The sequence below is a fragment of the Suncus etruscus genome, chromosome X, assembly GCF_024139225.1.
Source record: "Suncus etruscus isolate mSunEtr1 chromosome X, mSunEtr1.pri.cur, whole genome shotgun sequence".
Taxonomy (NCBI): domain Eukaryota; kingdom Metazoa; phylum Chordata; class Mammalia; order Eulipotyphla; family Soricidae; genus Suncus; species Suncus etruscus.
In genome coordinates this window covers 14,073,064-14,094,971 of record NC_064868.1, presented here as the reverse complement: position 1 = coordinate 14,094,971, position 21,908 = coordinate 14,073,064, and the positions used below count along the sequence as shown (strand labels likewise).

Sequence of the window (21,908 nt, the reverse complement as noted above, 5' to 3'; positions counted from 1 at the left end):
AAATGTAACAGAGAATTATAGTATCAAAATATCAAGATTGCTGAGATAGAGAAACACATATTATGTGCATATAAAAATGCCCCATGTACAAGTTGTTTGAATTTAGACAAGACATTGCACCAACAATTGTGGTAGAAATAAGAGGAACCTGAATTTCTCTGCCAACCACATGTCTGGGGTGATTTAAATAGTTTTACTCCTCCCCACCATCAATCTTATCTTTATTCTCAAAAACCCCAGATCAGGCAGTTTCCTATGGTCCTCCTCTTCATTTCAGAAGACTCCTGACATTGAACAAGTTCATGCAACACACAAAGGTATTTTAAACATTGGGTCAAATTGGGAAAATTTAAGTGAAATAAAGAATTCTCAGTGAAGGGAGAGGAGAGGAGAAGGAATACAAATTTTATGAAAAAAGTTCATAGAATATAAAGAAAATTTGGCAGTCTAAAATGTCAGTTCTTTGAAGATTAAGCCCATCTTGTAATAATGATGATTTTTTTTATCTCCTGTTTTTATTTCTTAGAGGAAGGGAATAGTACTAATAGGTTTGTTAAAACTGTGTCCCTAGCATGTCTGTTACTATGATACTTTGTCATATATGGAATATAAAATTAGATTTTTTTCTCTTTATTTTAGTTGATGCTGTTGGGTTCAGCCTAGACGGATCTTGACACCTCCCATGCTTTGCACATTTCAACCAGATTGCTGTGTTTCGTCCTAGAAGAAAATTAAACATGGTAAGAATGTAATCTCTAAGTTTTGGGGGAGGACCAAAACCAGCTAACAGAGGGAAGTTTAAGAATTAATTCTTTGATAATTGGCTAGGGGAAAGAAGAGGGGCAGGAGGACTTCATGGTATTTCATAGCCAAGATTGATTACAGGGTAATTTAGAAGTTCATATTTGTTTCAGATTTAAACTTTATACAGAAGTTGGAGAGGAACAGATGTTGGAACTTGGGAAATAGCTTTTATGGATCTAACTTTCTCATCCTCTATTTTTGGCTATCAAGTCACGTGAACCACTAAAATGACTCTGTACTTGGTTCCATACATTATGTGGGCTAAGGAGGATGTAGACTAATACACATTAAACCAGAGCTGTGGGAAATCTAAGCTTGTGTGTTGTCAGAGGAAAGCAGAGCTGGATAGTAAATAATCACAATAAGAACATATTTTCCAGAACTGCTAGGACTGAGGGAAAGAGACCTCAGGATGAAATTGGGTTCTGTTTTCAGCAAAACATGGTTAAGTAGGGCTTTAGTGCCAAGGCAGGCTGTCAGTGGGTGGAAAGTTATTAAAAGGAAACAGCAATGTGGAGGTTCTGGTCTCACTGACTCAAGAGGATTCTGGACTCAAGTTGGCCAGAAAGAGCTGTTATCAATGGGGGGGTGTGTGCTGGGGAAAGTTATTGGATCAGGGACTCTCCATAAACTGAGTCAGTAGTATTATTGCTCAAATTGAGCAGGTGAACATCCCAGCCCCAAAGTCAGAACCTAATGCTATAGAGACACCTGGCTAAAGTTTGATTACAAGAAGAATCTTTTTCAGCATCAGCTCCTCCGGTCAATAGATGGTGGGCTTGAGGTCTCTGAAACTCAATTCCTCTGATTCTAAACCAGACATTTTAATACCCACTCTAGTTGCCTTGTAGGGTTACTGCAAAATTCAAGTAACAAAGTAACAGATTATTTCTTTTGTCAGTGGTATAAATTATTAGGTATGCCAAAAAAAACCCTAATCCATGACTTGTTGATGAAATAATTTTGTTGCCCAAACTAGATACCATGGAGTCTATTCAGTGGAAACCCATTCTGATTTCTAGATCGGAGTATAGGTGTCAAAGTTCTAGTGAAGAGTTAACTGTGTCTGGGCAGGCAGGGGTTCTTTAGTCACAAAAAGCAATGTGTTTTAGTTTCATTTCCTAGAAATGCATATGTCTATTTTTATGCTAAACCATGCTTACAGCTGCCTTTGCCTCTTGAGGCTTGGTGTCACGGGTTTTAGATAATAACGACAGTGGACTTCTACTGACTGCCTAGAACAGGTAGTATGCCAAAGGCTTGATGTCTGTAAAACAGACTTCAAAACAGCTTACTGAGGCACAGATGGGGAGCAGAGTTTTGAGAGATTAAGGATCTGGAGTGGGGCCCGGAGAGATAGCACAGCAGCGTTTGCCTTGCAAGCAGCCGATCCAGGACCAAAGGTGGTTGGTTCGAATCCCGGTGTCCCATATGGTCCCCCATGCCTGCCAGGAGCTATTTCTGAGCAGACAGCCAGGAGTAACCCCTGAGCATCGCCGGGTATGGCCCAAAAACCAAAAACAAACAAACAAAAAAAACAAAGGATCTGGAGTGATCTTAGTTTGATTGGGCAGCCTGGCACTGGAAGCCATGCTATAGACTCCTCTGCTCTTTCTAGTTCAAGTCTAGTACTCACTGCTACTCAGGAGATGGACAATGAACATGGCTTCACTTATGCTAACTTACTCAGGAAAAAGGGTAAAGTTGGTATGACTTTTAGGAGTAGAGACATGAAAACAAATTTCAAGAGAAGAAATAGACAAGGATGAAAACAACTCAGGGAGATTATTCAATCTTATTAAGATGTTTGATAGGAAAATATAGAAGTTTGATTTCTAGGAACCCTTCAAGAAATGATCATGGGTGTTACAAACTATGAAGACAGTCATTCAAAAAGGCAGAGAAGACCTCATGTCCTGTACTAGGGAAGGATTAATCATGGTCTCCAAGACACACATTAAATAGATTATTATGTAACCATAGAATCATGTTCTCTGTGCAGGAAGATCATGCAGTATTGGAAATTAAATCTGCTTTTTGCATGTACTGCCCATTGAATATAGTTTGTTCATTCATTTGTTCATCCACTTGTTTGTGTTGGGGTGCTCTGGAAGCTCAGACCCCTAACAGTCATTCCAGATCAGCGAGGCTGGAGGTTAAATGGGAGGACCTGAAGATGTAGTGCATCTTGAGCCCTGCAATGTTGAAGATAACCAGGGTCCCAAGACCACACATAGTGGTGCATGGGGTTACTCCCAGTGGTACCTAGGATATTAGTTGGTGCTAGCGATGGAGACCAGGCTTACTGAATACAAAGCATAGTTTAGCCCATTATGCCTAGTTAATTGGGTTTCCAACCAGAGGATACTTCCTCTTTGAACTGAGAATAATTGTAAATGTTTGCCAGGTTTTAATTATTTGCATCATGAGATCAACTGCATTTGTGATGAATTGAGCCAAAAGTAGTAAAACCTAACCAGGTAATATCAATGCAATAAGTAAATGATCAAGACTGGGAGAACAATACCAACTGAATGGAGAAAGGCAGTTCTTGGGAGAGGGGTTCCTTATTGCCACCAGGCATCCAATTCCTACTTCCATGTGCAGCCATTCTCTGTCTCTCTTGGAAGAATGAGCTCTACAATGTCCTTGTTTTTCCTATTTCCAGCCTTTTCTCTGGTTCCCACTGTAAGTTGACAATCTTGCTTCCAACTTCACTAGAATATTGGCAATACCAAAAGGAAACTTTTCTAAATTCCCTCTTCTGTGTCTCTAGCTAGAACTTCTGCACCAATTTGCTTGCTTGAGCTCCCAATCAGTCACCGTAACAGGCCACCCCAAAATGCACAGGCTTAAAATAATTATCACTATACACTACTTTGTGTCATAGATCTAGGATCTGATTGGGTTCTGTTAGGTGGTTCTGATATTGGGCCTAGAAAGAAGTTTCTGTCACTGTCTGGGACTGGTTTCACCTGAAGACTCAGTTCAACCACATTATTTGGGGGGGATCAGTGTAGGGGCTATAGCCAGCAGTGCTCAGAGGTTAGTCTTGACACTGTGATCAGGGGCCACCTCTGGAAGCTTATGGGACCATGTGTGGTGTGGGGAATTAAACTGGTACCACACATGGTCACATTTTCTTAGTCACAGATAAGGGAAGTTTTTCCTCAAACCCTATACTAGTTCTCTAGCCCTAGATTAATTTTTCCCTTCCTTTCCCACAACCCACAGGCCATCAGGGGTTATTACTGGTTTCGAACTCAGGGTTCCTTCTGGCAGTGCTCAGCTGACCAGATGTGATGCTGGGGCTTCAAATTGGAGTTTTGCCCCATGCAAGGGTATCTCCAGCTCAGCCACATTCTTTAGAAGGACAAATTTTATATTCCACTATTGGCGACTTCTAAATTTTAGTCATTTTCCCCAAACTGCTGGATTGTCATTAGGTTCTATCCATTATATTCTCTCAGAAAGTTAATACAATAGTTATGTGGTGATATCAAATATTAATTATAGTGCACTAATGGGGTTTTCTCTTCTTTGTTTCGGAACTCTTTGCAGTTGATGGCAGTTTGAAACTTTGCTTGGGCCTTTATGAAATAACAGCAGCCTGAGATTTGGGGGTGGGGGGACTAAGAAGACTCAAAGCTGAGACCATACACTAGGATGTAGAGATGTAGAGAAAGTAATGGTGGGGGTGGGAGGCATTTCCAGGTCACACATTAACTAACTACAGAAGAAGAGGATCACTGGGGAACATAATAAAGCAAAAGCACGAACCCCACATTTGGGAGGTGAGAAAGTCAAGTTCTAGGAGAACTCAGTGAGTATCCCTGTGCTGGACAGATTGACTAGATCCAGATCTAGCTCACATCACAGGATGTGACTCCTTGGGAAGAATGAACATGGAAAGTCAAAACCATCTCTTTGTCCTTAAACTTATTGCATTGTGCAGAGTTTCCTTCCTCACTTCTTCACTTTTGCCATTTGGCCTCAGAATGCACTCTATGAAGTGAGTTGGAAAGTGAGTCCAGCGGCTTTCTTCAGTGTAGCACTACTGACTGAATCCTAAACCATGACTGTCTCAAGATTTTACAAGAGCAAAAACTCTGCTATAGAGCTAGGGAATGGTTAGGGACCAAGTTCCATCCCTGCCATTGCATGACTCCCCCACTCCGGACACCACTGGGTGGCCCTGGTGATCCCCAACACCTCAAGGTCTGAGCAGCATCTCACTCTTGAGCCTCACACTCAGCTCTCAGGCCTAGTTATCTGAGTATCACCAGGAGTGGCCCCTAGATGCCCTGAGCACTGCCTTGTAACCCCTAGCCAAATGCAAAAACACTGTTCGTGGTCATCAGAAGGGAAGGGGAAAGAGGTGAGTAAAAATCCTGTAAAAGTAGTCAACTGGGGAGGGAAGAATGGAATTGAACTTCTCGTGTGGACACCATAATACCTGTGGGTTTTGATTGATGGTGATGAATGATGTCGAGCTGAAACCCTTATAATTGTATTCACTGTTCCACCTTTAAGGAAAGCTGTTGTTAATGGCAGAAGGCCAACTTCAAAACAAAAATGTACTCAGTATTGGCAAAGCAGGAGGTTAGAACCATCTCTGTAAATAGTTTTGCCTATTAGTCATCCAAGCTTTAGAGTCAGACATTCTGGTGTGAATTTAATATGCATCATAAACCTCGGAAATTCACTGGTGAATACAGGTCAGAGTCCTGCATGCAAGGGGATAAAAATTGCCATTTCGAAGAGTTGTTAAGCCACATTTTTAATAGCAAGAGTGGGTGTCAGCATTATCTTTAAGCCCTTGACATCTGGAATTTACTCTCTAAGAAATATATCATGGGGGGATTTTCAAGGAGAATGCTCCAGTTGTACTGCCATGCCTGGCACCTGGGAGGCTCTGAGTTCTATCCCTGACATCTGTCCCATTCCCCAGCCACTCTCTGTTGGCATCTCCAAGCATCACCCTGGTGTCCCTGCTTGAGGGGACCCTTAACCCCCTAAATAAGGTATCATTGGAAATGCCATTTTTTTCCTTAAGCTAATACACTGAAGTCATAAATATATGTTATGATATCTGAACATGCTTCTCATGAAAACTCTAAATAGTGAAATACTACAATGCCAAGAATTCTATAACTGACAAGGAAATTAATTTAAATGTAGTCGCTGGAAGGTGATAGTCACTATAGGGTTAGAACTTGGCTTTGAAACTGTGGCTCTGATCTCTACTTCCTCATTAGTGAAATGAGGACATTTCTATGTCCTTTCAACTTCATTGTCATGGTGCAGTGGTGTAAAATAGCGGGTCTCTCTCAGCACGTGGCACAGATAAAACGGTAGCTATTACAAAACACTCCAAGCAAAGACAAATGAGTGGTGACTATTCAACCTGAATTTCACATTTTTCCATTTTAACAAAAGAGGTGACTTATAGGGAAACTAGAACACCTGTGTATGCAAGCCCAAACATTCCCAGTTTTCCAATAATTAGTCTGCACCCCAAAGACGTACATTTCCCCTGTGCGTTTGAAATAAGCTCGGATTCATCACCATGACTGGACCCTGTGTCACGCAGTATTTTCTGAATCAAATGACCGAATTTACTCTCTTTAGTCAATCACAACACTGCTCACTTTCTGCAAAGCAAACAAAACAAAATAAGGAGCATCCTTTGTATCACATGAAAGCACAGATATGACTCCATGTCCAATAAAATTTTATTTCTTTTTTTTTAAATTGCACAAACCTTTAATCCATCTACCAACAGCTCCAACTGACCAGTCAGGGTTGTTTCTCTCAAAAGATATCTCTTTTATTTCAAAATAAGAGTAGTTGAAGTTAAGGTTATATTATCAATGACATGAAAAGGGACATTTCCACACTTACAGAAATTTCTATTGGCCTATAAGAAATTTTTACTTTTATTGTTTTTGGGGGGGCACACCCAGTGAAGCTCAGGGGTTACTCCTGGCTATGTGCTCAGAAATTGCTCCTGGCTTGGGGGACCATATGGGATGCCAGGGGATCAAAATGCAGTCCATCCTAGGTTAGCAAACGCCATACCACTGCGCCAGCTCTCTGGCCCCAAGAAATTTTTACCTTTGTTTTGTTTTGTTTGGGGGTGCACATCTAGCTTACCCTTGCCTAGGGCTTACTCCTGGCTCTGTGATCAAGGATCACTTCTGGTGAGCTCAGAGGACCATACACAGTGCCAGTGGGTAGATGGCATGCAAAGCAAGCACCACGCCTGCTGTACTATCTCTCCAGCCCCCCAAAAACGTTTACACTTAAAAAATCATCTCAAGGTATCTTTTAAGTATAGCAACAACACAGATATTCTCTTAAAGTAACAGATTTAAGCAAGGTGTGTGAACATGTGTATGTATGTACATGTGCACGTATGCTGACAAGGATGAAATTCAGAGCCCCATGCATATGAAGTATGTACTCTACCACTGAGTCCCATCCCTATGAATTAAGACTTTGTTTAAAGAATCTGTTTTTGGATACCCTGAACAAAGTCTTCACCTATTTGATCAGATCACAGCTACCTTATTACAATTAAAATTCCCTATGGGGGTGGCTCTTGGACTGTACCCACACTGGTGTCTGTTCCTGGGTTCCAGGTTTCTGGTCAAGAGCCATTTCCATGGGAATTCAACTGTGAAGCACAGGACCAAGACTGACCGAACTTAGCTGTGCTTGTTCCCAGGAGAAACAAATCAGTTCAAGAGGAAGGAACTGAGTTCAAGGGACAAGCAAGCTCTACTTTAGCTTTACTTCCTGTATCCTTCCCCCTGCACTGCCCCCACCCTTTTCTTCAGGGCACACTTCCTACTTAACCCTACTTCTCTATCTCTTCCAATTGCTCCTCATCTTCTTGTCAATCTTCTGATCCTTGAGTAAGCTTTACTATTTACAATAATTTAATGTGAGTCTGTGGGATTTTCAGGAAGTTCCAAGCTTGGATTTTTTTTATCAATTCTTTCTCTTGGCAGCTTAATGTTAGAGTGCAAATAAATACAAGGTTGGAGACTTATGTGTGCTCACTCTCTCAAAGGAGAGGGGGATGAGATAACATAGAACCTTATAGAAAGGTAGGATAGCTTTGGATCAGCATTTCCTAGGTCTCCCAGTGTGCAGGCAAGCTCTCAAGTTCCTGCATTTCACCTTCCTCCTTGTCAAGGATCCCAACTCTTAGCACTGAAATAAGGGTGACAGAATTTTGGTAAATGGTCTTGGTTGTAATTTGAATGATGCAAATAAATTTACAAGTTTTTCAGGTAATTTATGTTCTAATATTTTGTAATCTTGGAATAAATTTGCTTAGAGTTCATTCCATGCACACACTGAATAAAACCAACAGCTCCCATCTAGACCATGGGTCTGCAAACTACTACCTGTGGGCCAATATATCTTATCATCTGTTTCTGGAGGGCTTATGATCCCATTTTAGTTAGTTACATCATAAATATATATTTAAGTACCTGCATAATAGCTTACATCTGTTAAACTATTTACTACCTGGTTTGACTATAGACGCTTGCCAAAACCTAGTCTAGACCAATGAATCTAGAAATTTCTACACAGATAAAAATTCATCTGTCAAGGATGAAATTGAAAGTGGCTATTAATGGGTATGGGGCTTTTTTAGACATGATGAAAGGGTTCTAGAATTAGCAATGATGATTCTACAACTCTGGAACTGTACCATAATATGTTGAATTTGCATGCTCTATATTACTAAATATGAATATAATCTTAATAAAGCTCTTCCCAAATGAAAAAATAAGATCCCCCCTGCCAGAATACAGTCCAGTTTGTGGAGGTCTCAATGGTGTTTGAGTATTTGAAATATGGTTAATGCGACAAAAAAATTAAATTGCTATCAGTTTTAATTAAGTTATATCAAAATAACCACCTGTGACTAGCTGTCACATTAGATCAACACGAGAGTCTAAAGAGTCTGCATTTTCTCAATGTTCTTCTCTTTTGAATTCACTTTCTAGAAGCTGTAGAAGTCCAGGGGAAGGCAGCTCTCTTGATGAGATTTCAGGCCCTACTTTCTGTTCTTGAGGAAAACATAATCACCCGAGCTTGTTTTCTCTAAAGGTTACTAGTTGGACTCTATCCATTAGAGATGCTTGACTTTGGGGTACAGCAGTTGGCTTGTCAATCCTGCCAGGCCCCAAATTAATGAGGTCTTAATCAGCTGTAGAGTTCAGGCTGCAGGCAGAGAAATCCTCACTCAGTGGAGCTACAATTCCTTCCATCCTGCTTATGTACTGGCTCATTTCACTCCAAAGACTGCTAAAAACAGTATGAAGCCATCAACACCCGTCATCATTATGAATGTTGCCAACCCATTTCTCCTAAGAGCAAAGTTGCAGCTGGCATGTGGAAATTTAATATAGCTTACAACACTCTCTTGTACAGTCGCTAAAAATAGATCTTACAAGTTCTCACTATTGAGTAAAAGGCTTAAGAAGTGGATAGTTTCAGACATATATGAACCATAAACAACTGAAGTTAATGAACTGGATAGCAACAACAACAACTATGCAATGTTTTGTTTGTTTTACCTTTCTTTTCCTTTTTTATTTAAAGAACTATGATATACAAAGTTATTGATAGTTGACAGACTCATAACGTTTGATGGTTGCAGCTTAAATCTCATGCTTTTATGTTGCTGAGTTTGTGCTTTGGATATAGAACTAGAACACTCACCCATATCACTAATATAACCAAAGTCCAGACCCTGTTACCCCATTACTTCCCTTTTTTTGTCTTCTTTCTTCCTGCATTGATATATTTCCTCCTCTCTTTTTCTTCTTCCTAAGTTCTGGGGTGGTGTAAGCATCCCCTCTTTATTACATTTCCTCAACTTTTTATTCTATACACCATAGGTAGGTGAAATCATCCTGTATTTGTCATTCTTCTAGCCTATTTCACGCAACAGATCTTCCAGTTGTTACCAGGTTGCAGTAAATTAATTACACTATTTCATCATTACTTGCAGCTGCATAGTATTCCATTGTGAACATGTACCACATCTTCATAATCCATTCATCTGTGGTTGGACACCTAGGTTGATTCCATGTCTTAGCTATTATAGTAAATGTAGCAATGAATAACGGTTTGAAATTGTCCTTTTGAATGAATAGTTTTAAGTCCTGGGGGGATGATATAAAAAAAATGAAATTGCTGGGTCACATAGCATCTCAATTTTAAGTTTACTGAGAACTCTCCATGCCGTTTTTCTGGGGGTTGAAATAGACACATTCCCATCAGCAGTGAATGAGAGTTCCTTTTCACCACATCCCACCGGCACAGATTGTTCCTATTATTTTTATATGTGCCATTCTCATTGGTGTGGGATAACATCTCATTGTTGTCTAGATGTGGATTTCCCTGGTAATAGATAAAGCTGAAAACTTTTTTAAAATTTAAACACTGTGGTTATAAGATTGTTCATGATACAGTTTTTTCACAGATAAAGTTGTTCATGATTCAGTTACGGTTGTACCATGTACAGCAACCTTCACTAGTACACAATTCCTGCCACTAATGTCCCCAGTTTCTCTCTTACCCTTCATGATGCCCTCTTCCCTCCCACCCACCCTCTCCTGCCTGCCTCTGCGGCAGGCATTTTACTTCACTCTTTCTCTTTTCTTTTTTGACACTATGGTTTGCACTACTATTAATTAAGGGGTATCATGCATATCATTTTGTCTCTTTTCAGCGTGCAGTTCTTGTCCAGAGTGATGAATTTCAACTATCACTTTCCTAGTAGACCTTTCTCAATTTTAATTCTGTTATGTTGAACACTTTTTAATGTATCTACTGGTGATTCACATGTCTTCCTCTGAGAAATATCTATTAATTTTCTTTCCCCAGTTTTTGATAGGGTTTTTGAAAATTTTTTGGTTGATCTTTGTGAGTACTTCATATATCCTAATTATCAAGCTTTTATCTAATGGGCTGAATGAGAATTTTTTACCCATTCTGTCTTTGAATTTTATCATTTGTTTCTTTTACCATGCAGAAACTCTTTAGCTTGGTTTAGTCCTATTTGTTTATATATATTTTCTTTTTCAATATATAAAATACTTATTTAAGCAGCATGATTACAAGCGTGATTGTAGTTGGATTTCAGTCAAAAACAGAATACCCCCTTCACCAGTGCAACATTTCCACCACCAATTACCCCCCCATCCCCATTTTGTTTTCTTTGCCAGTAGTATCAGATAATTGATAACTCTTTTGAGGTATAATATGTTTTTCAATTTACTTTATAATTTCCAGTTGGATTTCAAGGTCATTGAGTGTCAATCATATTTCAAAAAAAAAATAGACAACAAGCCCCACAGGTGATATTTTCAGCAAGTCCCTAGAGATGGCATAATAGGGCCACAAACATCAATGTCACATGATTTAGGGTCTATTGCAGTCAGCTATTTATTTCTAAGTTCTGTATACTGCACTGGTAAAGTTGAAGTTTGCATTAATACAATATAAAATCCAATTAAATGTACTTGGCTTAACAATGTTATGATTTCTTGTAAGCTTCTGGAAGTCAGCAGTATTGAGCCAGTACTTCCACTAAGCTCTCTGAGGTCACATAAGGATCTGGATATGCTTGCATCTTCACTATTTCTAACATACATTCCTCATTTGTAACTTCCATCATGGTTAAGTATGACAACCATCTTTGAAGCCAGATGGAACTAGACGGGAGAAAAGCAAATGGCTTTTAAGGACAAGACCCAGAAACTGCTTTTCTCACTTCCTCTCACATCACACAGTCTAGCACTTAGACCTGACCAAGCTGAGTTACCATGAAGGCTGAAAAAAAAATTTTATAGTGTCATATGCCCAACTGCAAATGGAGATTCTATCTCTATGAGAGGAGTAAAATTGAAAAAAAATATATTGGGAGATATATACCAATCTATGGACTTCATGAACAATCAAAAGAATTAATTGGGAGCATCTGAAAGTGCTCTATTGAAGAAGAACAACATACAATTAAGCTACACATATGCACTGTCAGTATCGTGTTCAGAAAAAGCTAGTGGTATTTTCACTTTGAATTTTAAATATGTATTACTGCACTCCTCCATTAGCTCCCAGCAGGATTTCAATAACTATGTCAAAAGAAAGTATGGAGATGAATAAATGGAACTCCAATGTATTTCCAATAATTTTTGGTAAATTTGTTCTCACCAGGAATGTTGGTTCCAAATGGTATATGGGAAGTGAATAAGGCCAGGACCACACCCAATTCTTCCAACCTTCACCAGAAGGTGTTTCATAGTCCATTAAACAGATGATGAAGTGGGAGATAAAAATGGAGTAATTCTGTCTGGATTGATTCCAAAAAACTTGAAAAAGATAGTGTCAAACTGGATATCTCAAAAAGCAAATCTTCAAAAAACCTTCTCCCTAATCCAAGGAATTCGGGGGTGAGTAGAAGAGAGAAAATGGGATACTTCGGGTGTTTGGGAAAGTAGCCTGAAGAACTCTGGTAAAAGAGAGTTCTTTTGAACTATTTTCCCTTTATTTTACTCTTCATCCATTTGTGCATTGATTATTTTATTTATGTATACAAAATTCATTTTTTAAGTCTAATGGACACTATCAGGCATTACTCACCGAGATTAAGCAAGACCAAGGACATGCTGTCATTACATGAGAAAGCATTTAGATAAGTTGGTCAGAGAAAGCCACTTGGATTAAGCAGACACCAAATATTGAAGACAATGACAGTTACCTAGGGGAAGCTAATGACCTGGATGTGGGAAGAGGAGCAAAAAGACAATTTCAAGAAGAGGTAACAGTAAATTGAGCAAGACTGTCTCAAATGCAGAACAGAAAACAGACCAGATGTCTAGTATGTTGTTATACAAGGTGAAAGGTGGTTCAAGGTCAAAGAGGGTTCGTCTGGAATTAGGACGTTCATGACATGAGCAATGCTAAAGACCTTGCTGAAGATTTCTATTCAAAGTTGATAGAAAGTTGTTCCACTTGATAAGATTCAGGTTTTAAAAAAATATTCTAGCCATCTTGATAAGTGATTTGTAGAGAAAGGAGATCGGGGAGAGCAGCTTGTTTTTGTGGTGCTCAGAGCTTACTCTTGGCTCTGTGATCAGGGATCACATCGAAGTGGTGTCATGGATTGAACCTGGGTCAGCCATATGAAAGATGGCTACGCACTATACAATCTCTCTAGCCTTAGAAGTTTGAAGTCTTGTCCCGTTCCCATGGCTGCCCCCGGCCTGACGGCCCATGGCCCTGCCCGCAGCCCACCTCTCCCTGCTCTCTGTTGCTGCGCTGTGCTCACGCTGGCGGCCCGGCCTGCCTGCAGCCTAGCCTAGGCCACGCACCTGAATGTTTCACAGCCAATGGTGCAGATTACAGAGGAACACAGAACTCGACGGTCCTACAAAGTGGGAAGCTATGTCTGTTTTAGAATGAGACTTTCCAGCATCCCTACATCACTCTGGAGTACCCCAACGGGGTGCGAGGCCTTGGTGAGGCTAACTATTGCAGAAACTCCGATGGAGATGTGAACCCCTGGTGCTATGTGGCCAAACACGAGGACAGGGTCTATTGGAAATACTAGAGAGACTGAAGTTGGGAAAAGTGAGAATTACTGAGTGCAGAAATGTGGGAAGTATCTGGCTTCGGTTCTTTGGAAAACCTTTCATTCATTCTGTGGACACCAGGGCTAAAACTGAGCCTCAAACCTTGAGCCTGGCACCTAGTTCTAGTGCCTGATTAACACCATTGGTAAAAATCTGGGCTTTTCTCAGCAAGACACTTTGCTAATTACCCATTAGAATCAAGTTTGCATGTTTTAAGCCAGGTTAGCCCTATTCCTGGATTTAAAACCATTTGAAATCTAACCCTCTCTGTGAAGCTTACTATTCACGATTTGTATCGAACTTGTCAAGCAGGAAAAGATTTGTGACATAATCATATCTGATTATTAACAGTTTCAGCAGGAGTTGGAGGTGAGGGTTGGGGTATAAGTGTTTATGGATATACAGAATGTGGTTGAATGGTCGACTGTTGTGTGCAGACCAAAATCTATCACTTGATGTGTTATGTAGAGACCTATGACAAGACTGGATACAGAGTGGGACTGGAGCAATACCACATTTGCCTTGCAAATACCTTGCAAATAGCCAACTGGGTTTGATCCCAGACAGCCCATATAGTCCCCTTAGTCTGCCAGGGAGGAATAATTTTTGAGCGCAAAGCCAGGAGTAATCCCTGAGCACCACCAGGTGTGGCCCAAAAAAACATCTCTACTAGATGTAGAGATAAAGGGTGAGAGAGAAATCCACTATGTTCTTGACCTCAGAAGCACTAACCAGAACTTAACTTGGGCCCAGAGAGATAGCACAGTGGTGCCTTGCAAGCAGCCACTCCAAGACCAAAGGTGGTTGGTTCGAATCCCGGTGTCCCATATGGTCCCCCGTGCCTGCCAGGAGCTATTTCTGAGCAGACAGCCAGGAGTAAACCCTGAGCACCGCCGGGTGTGGCCGAAAAACCAAAAAAAAAAAAAAAAAGTAAAATAACTCTGAGGTAGGTCATTGAATTTGCTTTTCAAACTGCTTCTGCTGGGGCCAGCGAGGTGGCACTAGAGGTAAAGTGTCTGCCTTGCAAGCGCTAGCCAAGGAAGGACCGCAGTTCAATCCCTCGGTGTCCCATATGATCCCCCCAAGCCAGAGGCAATTTCTGAGCCAGGAGTAACCCTTGAGCATCAAACGGATGTGGCCCCCCCAACAAAAAAGTCAAATTGCTTCTGCCAATATTTTGCAGAATGTTCAAGTCCTTATTGCAGAGAGCAGAAATACATATCTTTCTAAGCAAATTTCAGGACAAGGGCAGTGACTCAGTGGTAGAATGCTGCCTTTCATGCTGGTGGCTACAGATTTGACACCAAGACTCACCCCACTTTCATGCCCAGCATGAAATCCATGATATTTCCCCTCATTCCCAGCACCTAACAAAGCTTGTATATGCCACAACATAAGTGTTTGATCCCAGTCACTGCTCCAACAGTGGGAAGGAAAATGAAGCATTGTCACTTCATTTCTACAAACCCAGTGAATACCAATTATTTTTTGAGAGAGCGAAACAAATATGGACTAACAAAGTGCTTGATTATATTCAAGAATCACTATTATGGGGCCCAGAGAGATAGCACAGCACCGTTTGCCTTGCAAGCAGCCGATCCAGGACCAAAGGTGGTTGGTTCGAATCCCGGTGTCCCATATGGTCCCCCTTGCCTGCCAGGAGGTATTTCTGAGTAGACAGCCAGGAGTAACCCCTGAGCACTGCCAGGTGTGACCCAAAAACCCACGAAAAAAAGAAGCACTATTATTAGGTACAATAAGGACATGATAATATATTGATAGATCTATCATCTCTTTCTAAATCCTTTTAAATTACAGAGACACTGATATAGCTTTAGTGGAGATTATATTTTATATGGGATTTGTTTCAAAGTGAGCTGGCTTCCCAATGTACATGAGGGTGAGGAGATAATTGAAATAGGAATGGGGGTCAGAGCTGTGGCACAAGCCTAGGATGGACTGTGGTTTGATCCCCCTGTGTCCTAACAGGTTCCCCAAGCCAGGAGAGATTTCTGAGCACATAGCCAAAAGTAACCCCTGAGCATCACCGGGTATGGCCAAAAAACAAAACAAACAAAGTTAACAGGAATGGTAAAAATAAAGTGGATATATGTTGATGCTAGATGATAGCACATTAATATCTCCTGCTTTTGAGACTGAGATCTCTAGATATAGAGGTTTGATTTTATAATCCTGATCGGAGCAAAAGTCTTCCCTACACCACAAAAGAACCAAGGGGAGAGTAAATGAACTTGAAAGGAGTCTATAGATAATCCCATGACAATATATGCCAAGGGTGGAGAAACCCTTGGAGAAACCCATCTACTAGATGTAGAGATAAAGGGGGAGAGAGAAATCCACTATGTTCTTGACCTCAGAAGCACTAACCATAACTTAACTTGGGCCCGGAGAGATAGCACAGCGGTGTTTGCCTTGCAAGCAGCCGCTCCAAGACCAAAGGTGGTTGGTTCTATATCTCTTAGGCCAAGGGGATTCCCTTTTCGAATGACCCCAATATTTACTGTGCCTATGCAGGAGGGGAAAAAAAGAAAGAGACAAAAAAGCAAAAAATAATCTTTTTTTTCTCTTTTATCTAGTTTTTGTCAATTTCTTTGTTTTGGGGTGGATATTGAAGTAGTTGTCCACTTTTTTATTTATTTATTTACTTTTTTTTCTTCTTTTCTCTTCTTCCTTTTTGCGCTGTCATGTTTTTTATCTCAAGACCATGGCAATTATGTGGTGTATATCTATATTGCTGCAGTGCTCACTGGATATCTTATTTGATACTTCTTTTTGAATTGTTGTGGTGTTTCACCTTCTTTTTTCCCCTTAGTCTCTCAAACCGAGGATGAGAGCCTCTAGAAGAACTCTGCCCATTGTCGGCGTAGTTGATTTTTACCCCATTTTATTACTTTTCTCTTCCTCAAACAAAACCACATAACTTGAACTATCTAGTCCCATCTCCCAATTAGAGGGGGAAGTAATGGAGGTACCAAGACCAAACAGTTTTAAGATCACTAAGTAATAAACTAGACACAGAGGGGACCACTCTTTCTAGCACCCCATGGGGTGAGGGTGTAGGATATGGGAGGCAGGATAGGAACAGAGGTGGAGGGAAGACAATTCAGTGATGGGAATTCCCCTGATTCAATGTTATTATGTACCTTGAATATTACTGTGAACGATATGTAAGCCACTATGATTAAAATAAAAATTATATTAAAAATATCTCCTGCTTTTATGTAGGTTTGACACTTTTCATTAAAATAAATTTACAATATTATAAAATTCTATAATTTTTAATACTAAAACATCCATAAATATAACACTAAAAGGATCTGGATTTAGATATACAAATGATTTACCTAAGTTACAATACTTTGCATATAGGTCGCAGATCTCTGAGTTAATTATTATAACTAGTGACTAAAGTTTTTGTTTTACACTTAATAAATATTAGTTCTCTTTAAGGTGATAAAGTTTTTATTATTGAAATTTATTAAAATAAAAGTCACATGAGGTTAAAAAAGAAGTTTGAAGTCTATCGCAGAAGGCTAGTAACTGGAGTGAGGATGGTACAGTTGGAAAAGAAAAGTAGTCGGGGGCATGGAAAAACTTAGAAATAAAGGAGTAAAAAGGGAGTTAGAGAGATGGATAGTACAGCTATCTGTATAGATAGAGTGCTTGCCCTGAATGTTGCCAATCTGGGTTAAATTCCCAGCACCCCACATGGTCCCCTGAGCACTGCCAAGAGTAAGTCTTCAGTGCAGACCCAGGGCTAATTCCTGAGCATTGCCAGGTGCACACACAAAAACCACCCCAAATCCCACCTAAAATAAAATTCAAGTTCATTAATTAATTCAAATGTAGCAAAAGAGAGGTAGCAAATGGAAATGTCCCATTTTGATTCTTGGTCATTTGTTCTTTCTTATACTTGCAGATATTTGTGATGTGGACACAGAAGAGACAGTTTCTTATCCTGCTTAACATGGTTCTGATTTCCAAACTCCTCGGGGCTCGATGGTTTCCCAAAACTCTGCCCTGTGATGTAATTCCAGACTCGGAAATGGCCCAGGTATCTGTAGACTGCACAGACAAGCATTTGACGGAAATCCCTGGAGGTATTCCTGCCAACACCACCAACCTCACCCTAACTATTAATCACATCCCAGAAATTTCTCCAGCCTCTTTCCAATGGCTGGACAATCTGATTGAGATTGATTTCCGATGTAACTGCATACCAGCTCGGCTAGGGCCGAAAGACCAAGTATGTCTCAGAAGGCTGCAGATTAAACCCAGAAGCTTTAGTATACTCACTCAGTTGAAGGCCCTTTACCTGGATGGAAATCAGCTTCTAGAAATACCTCTGGGTCTTCCTGCCAGTCTACAGCTGCTGAGCCTGGAGGCCAACAACATCTACATGATTATGAAAGATAATCTCACAGAACTGACCAACATAGAAAAGCTCTACCTGGGCCAAAACTGTTATTTTCGCAATCCTTGTAATGTTTCGTATCACATAGAAAAAAATGCTTTCCTAGGTATGAAAAATTTAAAATTGCTCTCCCTAAAAGATAATAATATCACCACTGTGCCCAAGGTTTTGCCATCAACTTTAACAGAACTCTATCTTTATAACAACATGATTGCAAAAATCCATGAAGACGATTTTCACAACCTCACTCAGCTGCAAATTCTTGACCTAAGCGGAAATTGCCCTCGTTGTTATAATGCCCCATATCCTTGTACGCCCTGTGAAAATAATTCTCCCCTCCGGATCCATAAAAATGCTTTTGACACATTGACAGAATTACAAGTTTTGCGACTCCATAGTAATTCTCTTCATTATGTGCCCTCGGAATGGTTTAAAAATCTTAAAAAACTTAGGGATCTAGATCTTTCCCAAAACTTCTTGGCGAAAGAAATTGGAGAGGCCAACTTTTTGCGTTCCCTTCACAACCTTGTCCAACTTGATTTATCTTTCAATTTTGAACTTCAGATCTATCATGCATTTATAAATCTATCAGATGCATTCTCTTCCCTAAAAAACCTGAAAGTTCTGCGGATCAAAGGTTATGTCTTTAAGGAGCTGAGTAGCCTTAACCTCTTACCATTACAGAAGCTTTCCAATCTGGAAGTTCTTGATCTGGGCACGAACTTCATAAAAATTGCTGACCTAAGCCTATTCAAACAGTTCAAAACCTTGAAAATCATCGATCTTTCCATGAATAAAATCTCACCTTCTGGAGATTCAAGCGAACTTGGCTCCTGCTCGAATTCCAGAAATTCTATAGTGAATCACGGGGCTCAGTTCCTTGAAACATTACATTATTTCAGGTATGATGAGTTTGCCAGGAGTTGCCGATTCAAAAGCAAAGAGACTCTTTTATCTTATAATGAAGACTGTTATCAGTATGGTCAAACTTTAGACTTAAGTAGAAATAACTTATTTTTTATCAAGTCCTCTGATTTTAAGCAGCTTTCTTTCCTCAAATGTCTAAATTTGTCGGGAAATAGCATAGGTCAAACGCTTAATGGCACTGAATTTCAGCATTTGGAAGAATTGAAGTACTTGGATTTTTCTAATAACCGCCTGGATTTGCTTTATGCAAGCGCATTTGAAGAGCTAAAGAAACTGGAAGTTTTAGATATAAGTAGTAATAGTCACTATTTTCTATCAGAAGGAATTACTCATATGCTTAACTTTACCAAGAACTTAAAATTTCTGAAGAAACTGATGATGAATAACAATGGAATCTCTACCTCCACTAGCCTGACCATGGAAAGTTTATCTCTTAAGACTCTGGAATTCAGAGGAAATAATTTGGATATTTTATGGAAAGATGGTGACACCAGATACTTCAAATTATTCAAGAATTTGACCACTTTGGAGTTACTAGATATCTCTGAGAATTCCTTAAGTTACTTGCCTTCTGGAGTCTTTCATGGTTTGCCTTCAACCCTCAAGACCCTCTTTTTGGTCAAAAATAGATTCAAATCTTTCAACTGGGAAAACCTCCAGTATCTGAAGAATCTAGAAACGTTGGACCTCAGCAACAACCAGATAAAGACTCTCCCCATGAGATTATCCAACTGTTCTGGGAGCCTGAAGAAACTAATCCTTAAGAATAATCAAATCAGGTACCTGACCAAGTATTTTCTACAAGATGCCTTTCAGTTGCGATATCTGGACCTCAGTTCAAATAAAATCCAAATTATCCAGAAAACAAGCTTTCCAGAAAATATCCTCAATAAACTGGATATATTGTTTTTGCATCATAATCGCTTTTTGTGCACCTGTGATGCAGTGTGGTTTGTCTGGTGGATTAACCACACAGAGGTGACTATTCCTTACTTGGCCACAGAAGTGACTTGTTCAGGGCCAGGAGCACACAAAGGTCAGAGCGTCGTCTCTCTGAATATGTATACTTGTGAGTTAGACCTAACTAACTTGATCCTCTTTTCATTCTCCATCTTGACAGTTGTCTTTCTGATGGTAGTCATGACAGCCAACCACCTCTATTTCTGGGACGTATGGTATAGTTACCATTTCTGGAAGGCCAAAATAAAAGGGTATCAGCGCTTACTCTCACTGAACTCTTGCTACGATGCTTTCATTGTGTATGACACTAAAGACCCAGCTGTGACAGAATGGGTTTTGGATGAGCTTGTGGCAAAATTGGAAGACCCACGAGAGAAACATTTTAATTTATGTCTTGAGGAAAGGGACTGGTTACCAGGGCAGCCTGTTCTGGAAAACCTTTCACACAGCATAGAGCTGAGCAAAAAGACAGTGTTTATACTGACAGACAAATATGCAAAGACTGAAAATTTCAAGATAGCATTTTACTTGGCCCATCAGAGGCTCATGGAAGAAAAAGTGGATGTGATTATCTTGGTTTTCCTTGAGAAGCCCCTTCAGAAGTCCAAGTTCTTCCAGCTCCGAAAGAGGCTCTGTAGGAATTCTGTACTGGAGTGGCCAGCAAACCCACAGGCTTACCCCTACTTCTGGCAGTGCTTGAAAAATGCCCTGGCCACAGACAATCATGTGACCTACAGTCGAGTTTTCAAAGAGGCAGTTTAAGACCTAGACCTAGACTCTAGGTCTTTGCAAAATTTGACTGACATCTGAACTTGCCAAGAGAAGCTTGACTCATTTGATTTTCTCATAACTGTCTCATCGAACACCTGTCCTCAAATTCTCTGGGATTGCCTATATCAGAGATGAATCCTGAATAAATGACAAAGTAAGATGGGCTTCATATTATGCCACATTTCTTATTTTTGGGTCTCCATATACACTTCTGCTCCTATAGAAACTACTACTGAAAGAAAGATAGCAAGGAATGCATGTGAAGTGCTGGATACTCCTGTAATTTGTCTTTATTCTATACACCTATTATACACCCAATCGCAAAACACACACAATCATAGAACTGAAAAATATCCACTTGGTCTCTTAAGAAGTTCTGGTATACAGGGGGATAGGGAAGAAAATCTAGGGTTGGTATCTATGATATTAAAATGCACCAGAGTGAGATAATTAGCAAAACAGAAATGCCAATAGTTTACTCCTTAATTAATTGTTTCACAATTATTAGAGACTTTGTTTTCCCAGCCGTTACCTCCTTGTCCCCATGTCTGCTTCTGGGTTCCAGGGGGAAATAGTGAGAAACATCTTTATTATCAATGTACATAGTTTATTCACAAATTAAATGTTATTTATTAAATTTATTAATTAAAATAGAATTAATTAATCCGCCTTTAATTTTGATGGGAATTTATCAGCTTAAATGTTGTTATGAACTGAATGTCCCTCCCAGTTTATATGTTGAAATTTCAACTCTCAATGTGACAGTGATGGTGTTAGAAAGTGGTGTATTGGGAGTAAAGTTGTGAGAGAGATCTTATGATGGGATTAGTGCCTTATAAGAAGAGGCCAGGGAATACATTTACCAACTTTTGAATATATAAGGAAAAATGTCAACAATGTACACGTCATTCTCCAGAATGACACTGGCACTCTGCTCATAGACTTCCACCTTCCAGAATTGGAAAAATAAAAAGTTTATTACTGAAGCTACCCATTCTATGGTATTTTGTTATAGAAGCCTGAGCTGAATAAGACCAATAATTTTACCTACATTGGGTCTGAGAGATGGCACAGTAGGGAAAGCACTTGCCTTGCCAACCTGGCTTTGATCCCCAGCATCAAATAGGGTCTCCTGAGCACTATCAGGAGTGATTCCTGAGTGTAGATCTAGGAGTAACACCTGAGCACCATTGGGTATGGCCCCCAAAACAAACAAGCAAATATCACCTACATTTCAAAGCACTATACTCCATTGAAGACTCTCCCATCCAATGATATTTTGAACTCTTTTGTTAAAGTATAGTTGTAATTATGTGAAACTCACCTAATGTTGGTAAATCAAGAGG

General features: G+C 39.9%; 1 protein-coding gene across 1 annotated transcript; it reads left to right on the top strand.

Moving 5' to 3' along the window:
* The first annotated feature begins 284 nt into the window (after positions 1-284).
* Positions 285-20,553, top strand: TLR7 (toll like receptor 7). The gene is made up of 3 exons (XM_049767090.1): positions 285-317; positions 640-740; positions 17,410-20,553. Exons 2-3 carry the CDS (start codon positions 738-740, stop codon positions 20,551-20,553), a joined length of 3,147 nt encoding a protein of 1,048 aa, XP_049623047.1. The 5' UTR covers positions 285-317; positions 640-737.
* Positions 20,554-21,908: the final 1,355 nt, after the last annotated feature.